The 20,720-nt window shown below is 43.3% G+C and overlaps 1 protein-coding gene across 4 annotated transcripts in view; it reads left to right on the top strand.

Annotated features, from left to right (window-relative positions):
* TDP1 (tyrosyl-DNA phosphodiesterase 1) overlaps positions 1-20,720 on the top strand; it is a 94,250-nt gene that overhangs the window by 22,282 nt on the left and 51,248 nt on the right. For all 4 annotated transcript variants that reach the window (XR_008308535.1, XM_053255661.1, XM_053255650.1 and 1 more), the window contains 2 exons: positions 6,378-6,470; positions 11,487-11,657. Coding sequence is in view for 3 of the 4 variants with exons in the window: in XM_053255661.1 (XP_053111636.1) it covers positions 6,378-6,470; positions 11,487-11,657 (264 nt within the window). In the remaining variant the exon portion in view is untranslated. The remainder of the gene's footprint in view (positions 1-6,377; positions 6,471-11,486; positions 11,658-20,720) is intronic.

The raw sequence follows: 20,720 nt of genomic DNA, 5'->3' as shown, positions 1-20,720 counted from the left end.
ACCAAAGGACTGGAAAGTAGCTGATGTAACACCATTTTTCAATCAGAGATCCAGGGGGGATCCGGGAAATTACAGGACAGTTAGCTTAACTTCTGTCCCAGGCAAACTGACAGGAAGCATTCTCAAAGATAATATTGTTAAGCAAAGAGAAGAACAGGCCCTGCTGAAGGAAAATCGGCATGGCTTCTGCAAAGGTAAATCTTACCTCATTAACCTTTTGGAATTATTTGAGAGTGTCAACAGGCATATGGATAAAGGTTATCCAGTTGATATAGTATGACTGGATTTTCAAAAAGCTTTTGACAAAGTTCCTCATCAAAGACTCTTGAGAAAACATAGGAGTTGTGTGTAGTTACCAGCCTCCCTACCCCCACTAGTGTTACCCAGAAGTGAACCCCTGGTCTTGACTGACAAGCTGGTGACCCTAGGTCTTGACCAATCAATCTACCAGGTAGATGGGGCACAAGGAGAGCTGCTGGGGGGAAGGGGGAGAGTGTGGGGCAGCATGGATTCTGCTTCCACATGGTGAATGCTGCAGGACAATTTCTCAGGGTGAGAGATTTGCAGGAGGCTTGGTCTTGTCAGGAATTTTGGTGCGTTGTCAAGGGAGATGAAGCCAGGGCTTTTTGGCTTTGGGAATCTAGGATAGGGGAAAGTTTGTTTAGTCAGACTTTGCGTTAGAAATTTATTTTGCTTTCTGTGTGTGCTTCGCATATTCCATTATGTACCACCCAAGAAAGATCTGGGTGCTTTGAAGCATTCTTGTAACGATCCTAAGCATTTTTAAGTGCATCTAAAAAGCTAAAGACTCAGATGGACCAGTCTCTTTACGAGCCTCTCAGAATTGGTTATTAGAAGAAAGGTGGGGGAGAGCCCACTAGTGCACAGCATCTCTGAGAGCAGCTCAGCTACCAGTAGCTCCATGTGCAGGCAAGTGCATGGGGAGCGGGTTTTTGTTTGTATTTGCCCAATAACCAGTTCAAGAGAGACCCTGAGACTAAAGCACTCTAGTCCAGCGGTCCGATCTCTGAAAGTTTAGTGTGCTTGGTGGCAGCGAATTTAAACTGCCAGAGTTTTCCTTTTTTCTTTAACTTCTTGCCTTTAAAAGTTAAAGATTAAAACTCCAGTCAGCTTCATAACTCCGTGGGAGGGGTGACTCAGCAAAATTCTCCCTCTTGAGTCAGCTGGCTGGGACCAGTTCCTTACGTGATGGGATAGGGGGACAGATTCATGTGTGGATTGGTAACTGGTTGAAGGACAGGAAAAGAAGGGTAGGAATAAATGGACAGTTCTTTAAATGGAGGGACTGGTGCTTTTCAACTTATTCATAAATGAATACATTAAGTTGGCGTAATCAGCAAAGTGGCCAAATTTGCAGATGACACCAAACTATTTAGGCTAGTGAAATCTAAAACGGTTTGAGAGGAGCTCCAAAAGGATATCTCCAAACTCAGGAGTAGGCAACAAAATGGTAAATGTGGTTCAATGTTAGCCTGTGTAAAGTGATGCATATTGGGGCAAAAAAACCCAGCTTCACATGTATGCTGATGGGCTCTGAGCTGTTGCTTACTGACCAAGCAAGACATTTTGGGGTCATGGTGGACAGCTGCTTGAAGTGTCCACACAATGTGCAGCAGCTGAGAAAAATGCCAATCCCATGGTTAGAATAATTAGGAAGGGGATTGAAAATAAAATTGCCAATATCATAATGCCCTTTTGCAAATCATTGGTACAGCCACATTTGGAGTACTGTGTACAATTCTGGTCGCCATACTGCAAAAAGTACATTATAGAACTGGAGAAGGTGCAGAAGAGGGCAACCAAGATGATCAGGGGCCTAGAGCATCTTCCGTATGAGGTAGGGGTGTGCATGGTCTGGAGTCCCCCCCCCCGGTCCGGCACGGGGGGGGACTGTTACTTTAAGGGGGGGTAGTACTTCCCCCCCGCCACTCTTCCCCCTCCGGCACTGGTCCTTTGAAAAATCTTCTTGGGGCAGCAGAGTTCCTCCCTGCCCCCGTCGTCGTTCCTAAAGGGTTAAAGAGGCGAGCGCTAGCGGTGCGCATGCACCCTGCGTGGCGCGTGCTCGTCTCTGCCGCTGCCGCGCGCGCACCACATACGTCACACGTGACGTATGCGGCGTGTGCGTGGCAGCGGCAGAGACGAGCGCGCCGCTAGCGCTCATCTCTTTAACCCTTTAGGAACAACGGCGGGGCAGTGGGGAGGAACTCTGCTGCCCCAAGAAGATTTTTCAAAGGACCAGTGCCGGAGGGGGAAGAGCGGCGGGGGGGGAGTACTACCACCCCCCCTTAAAGCTACATGCCCCCGCCCTCCCGGACCGCCCAACCTCCGAACCAGTCCGGCGGTCTTTTAAATTGTGCCCAGACTGAACTGTGCACACTCCTAATATGAGGTAGGGCTACAATGCCTGGAGCTTTTCAGTTTAGAAAAAAAGATCACTGAGGGGAGACATGAGAGAGGTCTACAAAATTATGTGTGGTGTGGAGAGAGAAATTTTATTTCCTCTCATAACACGAAAACCAGGGGTCATCCCATGAAACTGACTGCTTATAAATTTAGGATCGACAAAAGGAAGTACTTTTTCCACACAACACATAATTAACTTATGGAATTCTGTACCACAAGATGTGGTGACAGACACCAGCCTGGATGGCTTTAAGAAGGGCTTTGGGGAACAGGTCTATCAATGGCTTTTAGTCTGAGGGCTATAGGCCACCTCCAATCTAAGTAGGGATGTGCATGAAGCGTTTCATACGCATCCAGGGCAGCAGAGAGTGGGCACTTTAATAGGAGGAAGGCAGGTCTTGCCTGCTCCTCCACTGCAGCTGCACTGCCCCAGAGTGGTGCAGTTTGTATGAAGCAGCTGGGCTCTCTGTTTGCCAGCTGCATTTGCTTAGGAGCAGAAAGTTCCTAAGCATTCAAGCACTTAAGCACTCAAGATGGGGTCCGCACATGCTCAGAAGCCATTTCCTGCTGGGAACAGGGAACTTCCTGTTCCTAAAATGCAGCCAGCAAACAGAGCCCGGCTGCTTTATACAAACAGTGCTGCTCTGGGGCAGCAGAGCTGCAACAGAGGGGCAAGTAAGATGTGCTCACCCCCAGCTCGAAACATTTCAGCACCTGGAAATAGAGGTGAGCACATCTCTATCTAAGAGACAAGATGCCTCTAAATACCAGTTGCAGGGAAGCAATGGCAGGAGAGGGCAAGCCCTCGGCTCTTGCCTGTGGGCTTCTCGGAGGAATCTGGTGGGCCACTGTGTGAAAGAGGATGTTGGACTAGATAGGCCATGTGTCTGATCCAGCAGGGATGTTCTTTAATGAGATCAAGAATAGAGGAATGTTGTTTGGCATCTTATTTTAACATGGTTCATTTATTTTGTGTGAGCAATTAATGCTTCTTAAAACCTTATTTTGCTCAGAAGTAGTATTTCAATCATATTCCAAGTCTAGATTGTTGGTTTGCAGTATAATATACAAATAATTGCTCAGATTTTTGAACTCATGTGTTTAATGTTAGCAATATTTGTGGTTTAGGAACGAGTCAGCAGTATGAACTAGGCATATTATTTCCCCAGTGTAGTTTCATTGTCAAGTACTAGTTTCTAAGGCAACCTAGCTCCTGGGTAGGGGAGAAAACCAGAACAACATGGCATGTTTTCTGTTTAGCATTCTGCTGTAAGTATTTTCATGAAACATTTACAATGAGAAATAGATAATATGAAATGCATACAAACTGGAAATAACTTTTATTATGCTGAACCTAGTTTATGAATTGAACGTTTCCTCATGCTTCTTTATAAAGCAGCTTGTGAGTAGGAAAAAAGTACCTGTAATTAAAACAATAAAAGTTCTGTTGACCATTTCTAATCTAGAAGGGATGGGGAAAGTCTCTAAAATATTAACTAGGTAAGCAGAATGATTCAGTGCTTTTTAGTAAGGGGAGATGTCCTCTGCTTAAAACCTACCTTTTCAGTTGTAAGTCCTAACTTGAAGGCTTTTGTGCCTCTCTTGTGTCGAGCAACCACAACAGGAAGTGCCAGAAAGATTAACAAAAATACTAACTCCTCCTACTGTCTTTCCTGTGGAAGAATGCCACACTGGAATTCAGTATTCTCCCTCTTCTAATTTTGCAGTCACATTATGAAGGCAGCTAACACCAACCTCCCAAGTAAATTTCATACATATGTACATAAAAACAGGAGCCACTTAGCTCTGGAAAGCCCACTCATGTTGTCACATGTTCCATCTTTAGGATCAAGCAGTGGGGTGGGTGGAGGGCAAGTTCTACAAGTTTGAAGCAGATTAGCTGTTCCTCAAGTATGGTGTGCACATGCAGCAGAATGCGGAGAGCTGGTCATGCTTGGTAGCAAGCATGACTTTTTTCCCTTTGATAAGCAGGGTCCATCCTAGTTGTATGTAAATGGAATCTACATTCATGAGCACTGTAAGATATTCCCCTTAGGCAATAGAGCCGCTCTCGGAAGAGCATCTGCATGTGTACATTCAGAAGGTTCCAAGTCCCCTTCCTGGCATCTCCAAGATAAGGTTGAGATGGATTCCTGCCTGAAAATTTGGAGAAGCCACTACCAGTCTATGTAGACAATACAGAGTTAGATGGACCAATGGTCTGACTTGGTATAGCAGCTTCTTATGCGGCACAGGGGGGAAGTAACTTGCCAAGGGAACAAGAGGTTGCTGGTTCGAATCCCCACTGATATGTTTCCCAGACTATGGGATTAGCTATGGGAAACACCTATATCGGGCAGCAGCGATATAGGAAGATGCTGAAAGCATCGTCTCCTACTGTGCCAAAGAAGGCAATGGTAAAACACACACACAGACAGACATATTCTGCCAAAGAAAACCACATGGCTCTGTGGTTGCCAAGACTAGACACTGACTTGATGGCACAACTTTACCTTTTTTATGTTCCTGTGAGGTGGTAGAGTAGACTAAAACACTTCAGAGTGCAGGTAGGTGGAATTACATATATTTTTTAAAATCTTTAAATACTAATGATTAAAAAATCAGCACAGCAGGCAAAGGGCTAAACTATAACCTTTTATCCTGATGTGCTACTCTTCTGTTTTCAGGGAGTCTTGAAGGTGGGGAAGCAGTAAAAAGAGTTATGCCCCACCTATAGCCAGCAAGTGGTACAGTCCATTCTACCACTACATTTTTTGCATGTAATGATGCAGCCCCTGTAACTTCCCATAGCACCCTCTCCCCTAAACTAAGTTTTCAAACTTAGTTTTGGATTTTGTATTAAAAATAGAGTGCTATATGATTGTTTAAATGCAGAATTGTACAAATAGTTCTTTAAACCAAAAACAGCCACCAGAAGCAATAAGGAAGAGATAAAACTGACAAGAAAAATCAATGCTCACTGTAGAGTGAAGTATTTGTGAAGGCCGGTATTTTGAAGAGCAAAGGTAATAGAAAACCAGGTTCAGCCCTTTGGGCAAAAAACTGCCCTGACTCCTGTTCTTATGTATGTATGCTTAAATATCAGCAATTCTGTTTTGACTTGCACAGGTCCAGTGTGCCAAGTTGATTGGTCATCAGTCAAGAGACCCATTCAAAAGATACTGGCAAACATCCTGAAAAATGAAGCATGTGCAATAGGAGGGTCTCTGCAGGGATGCACTGAGGATCTTTGTGCAACTCCCCAAGTCTTCCTGCACTCTCACTGTTGTACAAGAGGACTAATACTTCTACTTGCCACTTGTACTCTGTAAGATCAGAAAGTGCTCTGTAAGATCAGAAAGATGTTGCTGAGGGTCAGCAACATGTTTCCCTCTTACAGGTCATTTCTGGGGAGTTGTGTGAGGGTCCTAGCATGTCTGTGCAAAACCTCCTAATGCGTGCATGTGCGTTGCCAGTCAAGATTCTGGCCACTGAACATTGCTAGTGGGTCATCATCTGATATGAGTAACTGATATAGAGGAAAATTCTAGTATGCTGGATTCAATCCCTCTCTTCCACCAAGGGTTTCAGATGGGCTCTGTTCATATAGACCAAACTGCTTCATGAGGATTGTGTTGGTTTGTAGCAAAATGTCAAATCACTTCTGTGTTTCAGAACAATGTAGAGTATTAGTTGAATATTAATACCAAACTGAGAGAATAACTGATCAGCTATTTTAAGTATGGATAGATGTTCTCATTTAAACTGCGGTTTAATCATAGTGAAAGTTATGTCTGAAGCTATCCTTAATATGTTAGATGCATTTGGAGCTTTGAACCTTCTTATTGATTGATAAATTGAAATTCTCCCCCACTCTTCAGGTTAGGAACCACTCAGGGCATCTACTTGACAATGCCTTTCTGTGATATTTGTAATGCTTTTGTTTTGTGTAGGAAAATGATGTTGTTGTGTTATGAGGAAGGCCTTCGAGTGGTGATACATACATCCAATCTTATCAATGAGGATTGGTACCAGAAAACACAAGGGTGAGTCTACAGGGGGGGAAATCCTGTTGTAGTTAGTTACTGCTCATTTCCCCTTCCTTCCTCAGTCAGCATGAACTCTGCTAGAAAAAGTATGCAACTGTTGCTGCTTTAGTTTCAACAACGACTCTCCAGAAGTACAGATTCCTTAACAGACATTTTGTTATGCGATCAACTTCACAGGCTGAAAGATAATTGCTGCGCTCATCACCTAGAAGTACAGCTGGTTGGTTTCTTGTATCACTGGTTTCATTTTTCTCCTATCCTTCCAGATTCTTAAAGACAGAGAAGAATTTGGAAGGATAGGAGAAAAATGAAACCAGTGATACAAGAAACCAACCAGTTATACTTCTAGATTATTAGCGCAGCAATTATCTTTCAGCCTGTGAATAAATTTATGATTTAGTAATACCAAAATAAACAAAGTGTTACAGACAGTTCTCTGAGTTGTGCTGCCAACTAATAGCAATCCTTTTCTTTATTTCAACTCATAACTGCCATTATGGTTCCAGAGGGAATAGAAGCACAGCAGTAAATACCTGAGAGTCACCTTCTTGCAGTTCAAAATGGCTAGTTCTTGGGAGCCAACAATTTGGAAATGACATGCTCTAGTTTTAAGGGCAGCAGGGCCAGCCAGGAAGCTGGGTAACCAGAGGAGAGAATGTCACTGCTTTCCTAAAGTGAAAGTATGTTATACTTTTTGTTAGAATTTCTGGAATACAATACCCAGATTGCCTGCTCTTTTTTCTTTTCCTTTTCCATTCATTTTTTGCTATGGTGCCTATGCTGGTAACCTCCAGACTTGACTATTGCAATTTTCCTGCTAACTTGGGAAAGAGGCACCTTTTAACATGGTGATTCTCTTTATTTAGCAGGGGGAGAGTAACTGGCCCTATCCATCCCCAGCACAGTACCTCCAGTGACTGTTGCTGGTGTCTGTCTTATGTTTCTTTTTAGGTTGTGAGCCCTTTGGGGACAGGGATCCATCTTATCTTATTTATTTATTATTTCTCTGTGTAAACTGCCCTGAGCCATTTTTTGAAAGGGTGCTATAGAAATCGAATGAATGAATGAATGAATGAATGAATGAATGAATGAATGAATTGTAAGTAAGCCAGAAACTGCAATTGGTGCAGAATGTGGCAGTCAGATTGGTCTGTGCGGTAACCCAAAGATACCATATCACTTCTATTTTAAAATAACTGCAGTGGCTACTAATACGTTCCCAGAGAAAATATTAAGTACTAGTTAAAACTTATAAAGCCCTTGCTTGGGTGCAAGGTATTTAAGAGAGTGCTGCCTTCATCACGAATCCTACTGCTTATTGAGATAATCAGGCAAGGTCCATTTATAATTGCCACCAGTTTGCTTGGTGGTAACTCCAAATAGAACTTTCTCTGTAGTCACCCAGGTACTCTGGAATCCTAATTAGAATAAGAGCTTCCCCATCTCTGGCTGTCTTTGTGGGGAGAAGCCCTTAAAGGAACACCTGTTTAATCAGGCTTTTAGTTAAATTTTAAATTGTTTTTGTTTTCTGCTTTTAACCTTTTGCTGTATTTTAAATTTTATGTAAGCCACCTAGATATCTATTGGGTAGTATATAACTATAAGAAATAAATAAATCTTGTTTGTAAGCAGTCAAAAATTGATAAAATTGACCATCCTCTTAGTACTTTTCCAAAGGAGAGTTCTTAACTAGAACTTAAATTATATATACATCTTTGGTGTTCCATAACATGTGGGATTCTCCTCCTCCAGAAGGATACTATGGTCAATAGTATTGAAAGCTGCCAAGAGATCCAAAAGGACCAACAGAGTCACACTCCCTCTGTCAGTTCCCAATTGGAGATCATCCATCAGGCTGACTAAGGCAGTCTCCACCCCATAGGCTGCCCAAAAGCCAGTTTAAAATGGGTGTAGATAATCAGTTTCCTCCAAGACTGCCTGGAGCTGGGAAGCCGCCACTTTCTCAATCACCTTGCCCACCCATGGAAGATTGGAGACAGGCCTGTAATTATTTAAATTTGAGGGAACCAAGGCAGGCTTCTTCAGAAGAACTCTGATTAAGACAAGGAGGCATCCTGCCCTCCCTCAGAGAAGCATTTATAATCTCTACTAGGCCCTCTACAACAGCCTCCCTGCCAGATAGTATAAGCCATATTGGACAAGGGTCAAGAGAACAGGTGGTAGGTTGCACCATTCCAAGCAACTTGTTCACATCCTCAGGAGTCACAAACTGAAACTGATCCAGGGTCATCACATAAGAGTTGCTGCTTGTTACCTCGGCATTAGACTCTGTTACAGTTGTGGAGTTTGAATCCAAGTTGGCCTGAATATGAGAGATTCTGTCCACAAAGAATGCATTAAAAAGGCCACAGCAAGTAATTTTTGGTCCTAAGTACTGGTTCAAGGGGGAAGGGGTTCACATTAGCCCCTCCACGAACCTGAACAACTCCTTCGGACGTGTACTTGTGGAGGCAATACGGGAGGAAAAGAATCGCTTCTTTGCTGCATGTATCGCCTGATCATAGATCTTCAAATGCTCTCTATGTAGTAATCTGTCGGATTTGAGTCAAGTCTTCCTCCACATGCGCTCTAGTCATCTACCTTGCCACTTAAGCCCCCGTAGTTCTTCCTATACCGCGGGGCTAGTTTCGAACCGGATCGGAGAGAACACGTAGGAGTGATCATGTCCACTGCCCTGGTGAATTGATTGTTCCAATTCTCCACCAGAGTGTTGACAGGGTCACCAGCAGAGCCAACACAAAATCCCTCCAAGGCTTCTTGGAATCCCATTGGATCCAGTAACCTCCTTGGGCAGACCATCCTAATGGGCCCCCTGCCCCTGCAGAGGTGGGACGTGGTCATGAGTCCAACCTTAACCAGATGGTGGTCCGTCCATGATAAAGGGGAAATCACAGGAGTCCTCACCCATGGAACACCACCCTGTTCAGAATGAAAGACCAGATCAAGCGTGTGACCAGCAATGCGTCGATCCTGAGAGCACCTGGGACAGGCCCATAGTCTTCATGGCCACTATTAACTCCTGAGCTGCCCCGGACAAATTGGTCCCAAAGTGAAAATTGAACATACATGTTCTGCATGTAATTCCCATGCAGAATTTTTCTCTTTAAAATGGAATGGGAGAAAAGTAGGTGTTCAACTGAATCCTTGAAGAGGTAGAACCAGGTATTTAGACCATTTGCGGTGGTAAATAATATCTTATTAATGAATTTAAAATTTCTGCTTTTACAGAGAACTGGCAGTCTTGGAGTTATAGATATAAACAGCAGACCCACACTTAAGTGATTGTTCCAGAAACTCCATATTTTACATGAGCCCCGCCACCTGTTGAGATAATCCAGTGAGGTCGTCTGCAGTTGCCACCAGCTTGTCTCATGGCTACTCAGGGACACACCATCTCTGTTGCTGCCCCAAGGCTTTGGAATATTCTCCCTGATAAAATAAGAGTCTCTCCATCCGACAAATTTTAAAAAGATTCTTGAGATGCATTTTTACACCCAAGCTTTTTAACTTGAATTGTGGTATAACATTTTTTCTTTTGTTTACTTATAGCATATGGGTAGTGAGTTAGATTTGACTCTAAATAACCCTTCTAAACTCTGTCTCTGAAGAAAGATTACACTTAGATGAATCTTGTGAGGAACAAAGAAAATGTAACAAGTAAGCTTTTAAGCAACAGAACACTCTGTCTCTTGTCAGTAGATAAACCATGCAGTTTGTATTGAAAATTTACTTAACAAGCAAGAGTCCTTTCTCTTTGGTGTATCCACAGTATGACTTCATTGTTTCTGAAGGTAAAAGTAGGCTATGGCTAAGTTATATATGTAATGTTTCACATCTTTCAGCTTGCCTTTTGTATCCACCATTAGAAAATCTGAATAAAGTAAATACTTGGGTGGTATTCAAAGTTTGCATAAATATTAGAATAGAAACACTTTTCAGATAACTAATCTTGGATATGTTTCTTATAATAAGAGCAAAATTGTATCAGTTCTCTGTAAACTGAAGTAAACCTCACAAATTACACAAAGATTGCCTGATTTAATCACACTTTGATTATTGAACATGCACTCTTTTCAGCATTAGCAGAACTTGCCGCATACTCTTTTTGAATTGCAAAAAACCAAAGTATTAAAATAGAAGAGAGGATGCGGGAGCAAGTAAGCAGAAAATGAATTAGCCTGGAGGCTTCATGGGGAGCAATAGTTAGAAAGTTGTATAGAAAGACTGGGATTCTGTCTTCAGGGCCGACTGTTTTAATGGCTCAGTGTCCAGCACAGATAGTACTCCCCACTCTAACACCCTTATGTGCATTGATATTGGGAACTGATCTTGGGGTTGCATGCACCATTCCTTGCCCCCTTACTGTGTGCAGAACGGAATGTCTGAGCCAGACAAGCCACATTTATTTGAATGCAGGATCTCCTTGGCTGTAATCCAAATTGTAATTTCTACATTTTGATTTGTGTAGTGCTTCTGGGGAGGGTGGTTATTGTCTGACAGGATTGTTTGTACTCATTAGACATGGGCATAGATCAAGGGTTCAGAAGTAGATTTGGGAGTCATTAGTATAGTAACAGTGCCACCTTTCTTGCTTCATTGTGCTGAAGAAAATATTGTTCAAGAGTCCTTGATGTCGATATTTTACTTTTTACAGCATTGGTTAGATACACAAATAGGCTTTCTTGACTAATGATAGTATATCATAAAATGTAAAATTTCTTCCATTTTACAAGTGAAATTCACTATGGTGGTTTGCTTTGCTTTTGGAAAATGAAATATCAAAATGGTCACAAATAGGATTTTAACAAGTTCCTTGGATACTTGGTTATTAAACATGTAAAAGTAAAGTGTGCCGTCAAGTCGATTTCGACTCCTAGTGCCCACAGTGCCCTGTGGTTTTCTTTGGTAGAATACAGGAGGGCTAGGGTTGTACAGCATAGTAATTTGGTAGGGCACCAGCCATTTTTATTTTGTATTTTTTGCATCTTCTAGCATATGGTTAAGTCCTCTGTATCGAAGACTACCGCCAGGAGCTGATGGGTCTGCTGGTGAATCTCATACCAACTTTAAGTCAGACCTAATAAACTATTTGATGTCTTATAATTCTCCTACTCTCAATGAATGGGTTGAAGTAATCAAGCAACATGATCTTTCAGAAACAAGGTACATAACTCATGCTATTATTTCTAGATAAAATTTATGTAAAATTATTTCTGGCTTAATTCTTATTGGAGACATGCACTAACATATCCATAAAAATGATGAGATACAATATGCTTCTTCCAAACTTGAGTAATAATGCCTCTAGATGTAAAGGTATGTTAGCATTAAGTTAAGGGTGGCATCACCAGTTTTCTTTTGATCTGCATCGAGATCAGTCAAAATCCATAAGTATGGGATTCTGCACCTGCACAGGAACCACATGGTAGCAATGTTGCAGCTTGTTGAGGTGTTCAAGGCCCGCCTCCACGCCAACAGCATGCTATTTAAAGGCGGGCTGGGTGTCATGTTCCTCAGTTCTTTTCCGACCACTGTCGTGTTTGGACCTCGGTCTGCCGCTTTTTGTTGGAATAGTTCTTCAGATATATTCTTGTGAATTCCTCTAGTAGTAGTTGTTGTTGTTTTAAGGATGGATATTAAGTTTTGACCTCTTTCTGGCTGACAGACTTCATTTGGTATTAAATTGGACTGGGTTTGGCTGATGGATAATGACTGGCACTTTGACTCCGGTATAGACATGACTATGTTTTTCGGCTTTTGGAATGGTTGAGGGGAAAAATACCTTTAAGAGGTGTGGGAGCTGTAAAGCCAAACTCCCCTCTAAGGATCTTCACGATTTGTGCCTGATTTGTTTGGGGGAAGAGCACAATGTGTCCACTTGCAGGATTTGTCTGTCTTTTTGCTAAACAGACTCGCAAGAATCAGGCACTTCGCCTTCGTGCCGCCATTTATGATGAAGTCCTGAGCCTGTCAAGCCGCCATTTATAACAAAGTCCTGAGTTCGTCGACGCCTGGCGAGCTGCGCCCATCTTCCTCAGCGTCAAAGACACCACCGAAAATACCCTTGATACTGAGGCAACAGAAGCCTAAGATATCGACATTGACGTCGCTTTCGATGTCAAAAGCATCTAAGCCTCTGTTATCGGCAGTTCAGTGGGGGATCTGACTTGATGCTGAGAGCCTCAAAATCGTCTGCTGCAAAGCGTTTAGCTACTAAGTCTTGCACTACAGCACCTACGAAGAAGTTGAAGACTATTTACCTGACACGAGAACACACACTGTCCTTATTGGCTCTGCAGCAATTTACGTCAACGTGGGCTTCAAGGTCGAAGGCTTCCCTCAACTTCCTACTCCCGGGGAAGTCTCCGATACTGACGGAGCCACTCGACACCAACCGACCGTCAACACCTACACGGCTGACCTCGAGGACATGTTCACTGCCTCCGGCACCTACGCTGATTTCTTTTTCAGCCCCTTCGACACCAAAGGTAAAGCAAGGTGCTCCGTCAACATCGACCCTGCATACTCCATTGCTATCGGCATTGAAGCAGGTTTCTCCACGATGCCAGCTACCAATGCCAACGTTCAGTGCCGATGAGGAGGGAGAAGATGCGGAGGAGAATACCAGCTTGGACCTGACCATCACACACACGCTTCTATCTATTTTGATTCCTCATCGAGTACCCCTTCCACATCAACATTCAAATACCAAAGGTCGATTGAGCACATCAGCACCACCACCAGCCCAAACAACTACCTTGTCTGCGGAGCACTTGCGAAGTCGTTCTACCTGGCATTCTTGTGGTTTTTCACATACCTGCTAGAACTACCACCCTCTCGGTGACTGCCATGGATTCCTGTTCCCCAGGGATACCATATGATTACCAGGTGGAGAAGCCATGGAAGCCTTTTGCACCAAGAGCATATACTTCGCTTACTCCCTCTCTGGCAGTGACCACCTTGGCTAACACTGATACCCGGAGTGAGTCTGTAACTTATGCATCTAAATCATCACAAACCCTTCCACCACCTGCGATGTTGCAGGCCACGCAGACCTCATCTCCACCCCTCAGGTTGATGAGTACCCAAATACAAGCTCTGCCTCCTCCTCAAAACAATATTGTGGAGAACCAAATGTGTATTCCATCTTCTCCGACCGGATCTACTTCAGAACACCATGGATCCTCTGGTTTTGAATCCGATCCAGAAGATACAACAGTTTAGTGGATCCTCCTGAGGATGTGCCACCATCTTCTTATGTCTCTCCAAATGAGGAAATGAAAGCCTACCATAAGCATGTACGGGCCATGGCAGAAGCACTGGGTTTGTACTTGAAATCAGAACTGTCTACAGTAGACAACCCAGTATATAATTTTATGATCAGATCTCAGGCCACTCAAACTGTGGCTCTGCCCGTTCTACCTATGATTACCAGAGTGGCAAAAGGTGCCTGGGGAGTGCTCCATACATCTACTCGCACATCTAAGAGGCTGGAAAGCCTGTATCGTATACAGGAGAAGGACAACACTTACCTTTTGAAGCAACTGGCTCCTAACTCTCTTGTGATCGATTGTGCCACCTCTTCTAAGATGGGAAGGCGGCACACCGCAATATCTGACAAAGAGGGAAGAAAATTGCACTTGTTAGGAAGGATCTACCTCATGCTTTATCTATTAAAGTCATGAATTACATGCACGGCCAAGTACAACCATGGCCTGTGGGAATCCCTACAGGGTTTTTTGGATACTTTGTCACCTGTGGAATTCAAAAAGAAATTCCAGCAAATGCTGGAAAAATCAGCTGAATTGACCAGGAGCAGTTAAGCATTGTGAAACATCTTACAGAGTCGGGATCTCACTCTTTGACCGCGGCTGTTGCTTTGCAGAGGCATGCATGGCCAAGGTCTACAAACATCCAAAATGACATGAAAGATGAGATTGAAGGTTTGGCCTTTGACAGAAACGGCCTCTTCAATGAAACGACTGACTCCACCATGGAGCAATTTAAAAAATCAAAGTTCACTGCAAAAATATTTACCTCTGCTTCATCTTCATTCACACACACTTCTAGATATCGTTCCTGTTCTGGCAAGCAGAGGCCTACTTTTAGCAAGATTGCCGGGATTATAAGAAGCAGTGCAATCCTTACCACAAGCGTCCTTACCAGGGTAAGGGCAAAAACACTCAGTCCCAACGTAACAAGCAGCCAGAATCACAGAAGCATCTTTGAAGTTCTGGACCGTCCACCAACACTGGACTTCTCCCCAATCCCTTCTGGGCGTTAACACCTTGGCAAGTGAGTTCCACCAACATTCTCACAATCCCAGCATTTCCACCAACACATGGGTTCATCAAGCTGGCACGCCATGCACCTGCATGGCACCACATAACATCGGACCGCTGGGTCCTGAAGATCATATCCTCAGGATATGCCATAGAATTCAAAACGACTCCACACTTTATGGGAACGAAGTTCACTGCACCATCTCTGTCAGTACAGGAAGAGGTGAAGGAGCTATTGGAGAAAGGTGCAATCACCCCGGTGCAGTAGGCACACAGGCAGGAGGGGTTTTACTCCCATTACTTTTAGATCCCAAAGCGGGATGGGGGCATCCACCCCATCATGGACCTGCGCCATTTAAACAACTGATCCATGTCAGGAAATTTTGTATGGTGGCGCTGCAGGAGATCCTACCTCTTATCCATCAAGAGAAGTGGCTTGCAATGCTGAATTTGAAAGACACCTACTTTCATATCAAGTAAATTGGAAAATGTCCCACCTGAATGAAGCCGGTTTACGTGATTAGCTACATAGGAGCAATGTTGAACACAGTAACCTGAAGGGCATACTTAACCAAAGAGAGGTTTGAATGCATCAGGGATCTGGTGCAAGTATTCCAACAGCATCCTATACAGCCAGCTCAGCTGATACAGCGACTGCTTGGCCTTATGGCATTCTGCAATACAGTGATACATCACGCACGTCTGAAAATGATGAAGCTGCAACTGTGGTTTCTTTCGGTTTTCCATCCCAACTGAGACAGTCAATGGAAACGTCTAGAAATACCACCACAAATACTATGATCACTATCATGGTGGTCAGACAACTGGAATCTCCTGGAGGGGGTTCCCTTCCAGACAGCATCTCCATCAATCTGGCTGACAACAGATGCATCACTGCTGGGTTGGGGGCGCCCATTGCAAGAACCATCAGATAAAAGGCAAGTGGACCTCGCAACAAGCCCAATTGTGTATCAGCTTCCTGGAGTTGCTAGCCATCTTCCAAGCAATGAAGGCCTTCTTGCCACTGATACAGGGCAGGGTCGTCCAAGTTAAATTGGACAATACCACAGCCCAGTCATACATCAATCACCAAGGGGAAACCATATCTCCAACCCTTCCTTTGAGAGAGACAGTTCATGATCTGGTGGTCCTCCTGGACTCGCGGCTCCTGCTTGAACAGCAGGTGGAGGCCGTGGCCAGGGGTGCCTTTGCCCAGCTTCAGCTGGTTCACCAGTTATGGTCTTTCCTTGACCGGCAGGCCCTGGCAACAGTAACTCATTCCTTTGTTACCTCTCATTTCGATTACTGTAATGTACTCTACCTAGGGTTGCCTTTGAAAATGATTCAGAAGCTTCAACTAATCCAGAATGCAGCAGCCCTCCTCTTCACGGGTGGCCATAGATTTGATAGTGTCACACCTCTTTTACGGTCGCTGCACTGGTTGCCTGATAGCTTCCGGGTCCAATTCAAGGTGCTGGTTCTCACTTACAAAACCCTTATGGGCTTAGCACCTGTATATCTCCGTGGTCACCTCTCTTGGACAGTTGAATCCCATCCTGTGAGGTCTTCTCAGCTGGCCTTCCTTAGTGTCCCGGGCCCTGGTGTAGTTTGTGGTGCCTGGGCCTGTAGGAAGGCCTTCTCTGTGGCTGCCCCTCTTCTTTGGAACACTCCCCCCCCCGATTGGTTCAGCCCCCTCCCTGGGTGCTTTTAAGGCCCTTCTTAAGACACAACTGTTTTGCCAGGCATTTGACACTTAATAACTTTTGAAAAAATTGTTATTGGTATTTCTGTTGTTGACCGCCTAGAGTGTTTGGAGGAGGCGGTATATAAGAAGTTTCAATAAATAAACACCAACAACATGAATGGGAGCTCAAAACAGAATACATCGCTCCCCTCTTTGACTGCTGGATGAACCCGTCCATAGACCTGTTTGCAACTTAGATAAACACAAAGTGTGCCTGCTTCTGCTCAAGGGCAGAACACAACCAACAGTCTCTGGGGGATGCTCTCCAGCTGGATTGGTCTCAAACAACATATGTGTTTCCTAAACATCCCTTGATAAATCGAGTAGTAGTTCATCTCCTGCCCGCTCCTGCGTCATGCATCCTGGTGACCCCATGGTGGCCCAGGCAACCATGATTTCCACAGCTACTCAAACTGTTGGAGAATCATTACCATCATCTGCCTCAAGAGCTAGATCTCCTGTCCCAGGATGATGAACATGTCCTACACCCAGACGTACTCACACTCCGTCTAATGGCATGGCAAATTGGATTCTAAAAAATATCTTACTTAACCAGGGAAAGCCTTCTACTAGGTGTAATTACTTGGGGAATTGGCTACGATTCAAGACCTATGCCAAGGCACATGGTTGCCTGCCAAAACATGCTACTATTAGAGATGCACTCGTCTATTTAACTACGTTGAGGACACAAGGTTTCGCAAACGTGTCCCTGAAAGTCCACTTGTCTGCACTCTCGTCAAAACACCCCAGGTGTGATGGCAAGACTCTTTTCTCTCACCCGGATAGTAAAGCCTTCCTAAAAGAACAGGAATGTATACCCCCTCCCATTCGTACTCCAGTAACACCCTGGAGCATCTACTTGGTGCTCTCATCATTAAGTCAAGCTCCATTCAAACCGATGGCTACTACTTCCATCAAACTTGTGACCTTAAAGGCACAAGTAAATATGCAAGACCTTAAATATACAAGAATTTATCCTGACAAAGTACTGATGCGTTTAGACCCAGACTTTTTGCCCAGGATAGTGTCCACTTTCCACCTTAATAAGGACATTGTACTTCCAACATTCTTCAGGGACCCATCCACTCCTCTAGAACTTAGAATACACTGCTGTTTTACCTGGCTAGAATGAAGGACTTCAGGTCCTCTATGTGTTTATTCATAGCCTATAGAGGTCCTGCCAAGGGCTCCAGCATATTCCAGGCAAAGGCTGTCAAACTGGCTGGTCGAACTCATCTTGCTCACCTACAAGTTGCAAAACAAGAATCCACCAGAGGCAATCAAGGCCCACTCCACTTGGGCCTATGCATCATCGGCTGCACACCTCTCGGGGATAACTTCTATGGACATCTGCAAGGCAGCTACATGGTCCACAGAGTTACCCTTTATTAAGCATTATGCCATAGATGTGCACTCTGCTGCTGAGGCAAGCTTCAGGAGAAGTGTTCTGAAACGGGTGTTACAATAATCACTACTGCACCCTCTTCCTGGGAGAGCTTACTAAACACCCATACATGGATGGATGGATGGATGGATGGATGGATAGTTAGATAGATAGATAGATCTTTATCGTCATTGTCCTGTGCAGAACAACAAGATTGAAAAGAATCTACAACCACTACTACAGGACCTAACAAGAATAATCTAAACATATACCCATACGCCCCCCTCCCATCAACCCACTAAAAACCCACTAAACTCTAAAAACTAAATACAAAAAAACCCTCAGAAGCTGTGTTTTGCTGCATTCAAAGCTGAGACCGCTTTTGGGTAGAAGCTACTCCTCAAGCGGCTGGTCCTGGTCTTTAAGAGCCTATACCTCCTTCTCGAAGGCAGAAGCTGAAAAAGATCATTTCCAGGGTGCGTGGGATCCTGCGCTATCTCTACAGCTTTATTATAACACCTGGTGGCATAAATTTGATCTAAGGTAGGAAGAGTACACCCATTTATTTTCTCCGCAGTCTTAACAACCTTGGACAGCAGTGTTCTTTCTCTGGCTGTACAACTCCCAAACCACACACAGATCCCATAAGTCAACACACTCTCTATAGCACAGCGATAAAACATCAACAATAGATTACTTGAGAGATTAGTCCTCCGGAGAACTCTCAAGAAGTATAATCTCTTATGGATCTCAACAGATCTTGATCCAGATAAACAGGTTGCTGACCTGTAACTTATGATCTGGAAGAGATCCGTTGACATCCATAAGACCCTTCCGGACCACCCCTCTGCAATAGTACTCTGCTATGTGCGTACCTGTGTGCCTGCTTTTTTCCACCGATGCTGATGAACTCACCTGCTTATCCAGATGATTGTCCTTCACAGCAGTCGTCCAAGAACTGAGGAATATGGCGCCCAGCCCGCCTTTAAATAGCATGCTGTAGGTGGGGCTTGGGCACCTCGACAAGCTGTGGCATTGCTACCGCATTATTCCTGCGCAGGCACAGAATCCCATACTTATGGATGTCAACGGATCTCTTCCAGATTGTAAAATACAGGTGAGCAACCTGTTTTCCCCACCTTTGTTACAAATAGAAGATCTGACATGAACAGTTTTCTAGTGTCTATCATGCTATTCCCCTCTCTTCTAAGAAAAATGGATTGGCTTTGACTTTTTCTAGGCTTTGGGAAATTATGAATGGCAGCAACAATGAAAAGGGAGGGAAGAAAGATTGGAGACACTTCCTAAATAAAAAACATTTACAGCCACTGGCAGGGCATCTGAGCTTTTTCTGAGAGCCCAATTGGGTGCTTAATTCAGGAATTATGTCTGTATTGGACTTTTGCACCTAACGTATTTGGATCAATCTATTTTGGTTCTAGTTTTTGCCTTATCTCAGAGATTTTACTTCCTAAATTACTGCTTTTATTAACAAAGCATTTTGGTTCTGTTTAAGTGATAAAAGGACATAAAACCACATAATAAATTTGAATTATATAATAAAAATAAATTGAACTACTTATTTTAAGTCATTTTATTTACTTTTTATTATTTATCATATTTTATTTTAGTTAATCATTTAAAAGCTATCATCATAAAGTGTCTATAGAAACTGAGTTTAATTCTCAATGAATGAATTAAGAGGGTCTTTTCCTTCACTTGATACATGGCCAGCTTTCAAACTGCTTGACTATCTGATGCATTATGGCCCTGTTGTCACTGGCTGCTGTACTGTGCTGAGGGTCGTATGACCCTCATGGACGTATTTTTGATACACTCTTTATTTTTCACAGCTATAAACAAATATTTATCATTAGTTGAGAACATAAATATCATAGCCAAAAAAGAGATGAGAAAGCACAACAGCATATCAGCTATATTAAATTATACCAAATGAAACAAAAGGTTTAGTATTGTCTTATATTTGTTTCAGAAATTGATGACTCCAATTCAACTCAAAATTATCAATCAATCATCCTAATTGATTCAAGGGGTAGTGGGGCTGTGAGCAAATTTCCTTTTACTAATGACAAGCTTGCAGCAGTTAACAAGTATGTGAGCAACTCTCAATGTTTAGAGCAAATTGTTGAGGGAAAATTACAAAACAGGGACATATTTTGGGAGGCACAGTGGGCTTCAGAGGAAAAGGGAGATCAGCCAAAAGCAGCCCCCTCCTCATAGTGGCAGCACAGCATTAGTCTGGATGTCACACTGTCATAAAACGCCTATTCTGCCTACATTGATAGTATAGTTAGTGGTTCCAATAAAATACTTCTTAGCATTTCCCAGACCATGGATTTCAAAACTGACTAGAGAATGGCTGTTTCCAAATGTACAATGAAGTAGAGTTGTTAAATTATAAACAAATTCTGCTCATAAATCATAGTAATTTTAATAGGATTTCCAAGCATCTGTAGAACTAAGTTGGGAACAGGGCATCCTTCCTTTCTGGAACACTTGACATGTTTTGTTTTTCTTTTATAGGATAAGGCTTTGTGTCTGTTGGAAAAAATAGAATTTCTCGTTACAAAGTAGGACTCGAGTAGAGGGGTAATTGTCCTAGATTGCTAAAGATGGAAAATTATTATTATTATTACTATTATTTATTTTTTACATTTATATCCCGCTCTTCCTCCAAGGAGCCCAGAGCAGTGCACTACATACTTGAGTTTCTCTTTCACAACAACCCTGTGAAGTAGGTTAGGCTGAGAGAGAAGTGACTGGCCCAGAGTCACCCAGCTAGTTTTATGATGGAA

Source organism: Hemicordylus capensis, chromosome 1 (assembly GCF_027244095.1).
Source record: "Hemicordylus capensis ecotype Gifberg chromosome 1, rHemCap1.1.pri, whole genome shotgun sequence".
Taxonomy (NCBI): domain Eukaryota; kingdom Metazoa; phylum Chordata; class Lepidosauria; order Squamata; family Cordylidae; genus Hemicordylus; species Hemicordylus capensis.
The sequence above is the reverse complement of the archived record's forward strand: the minus strand, read 5'-3'. Positions and strand labels throughout refer to the sequence as shown.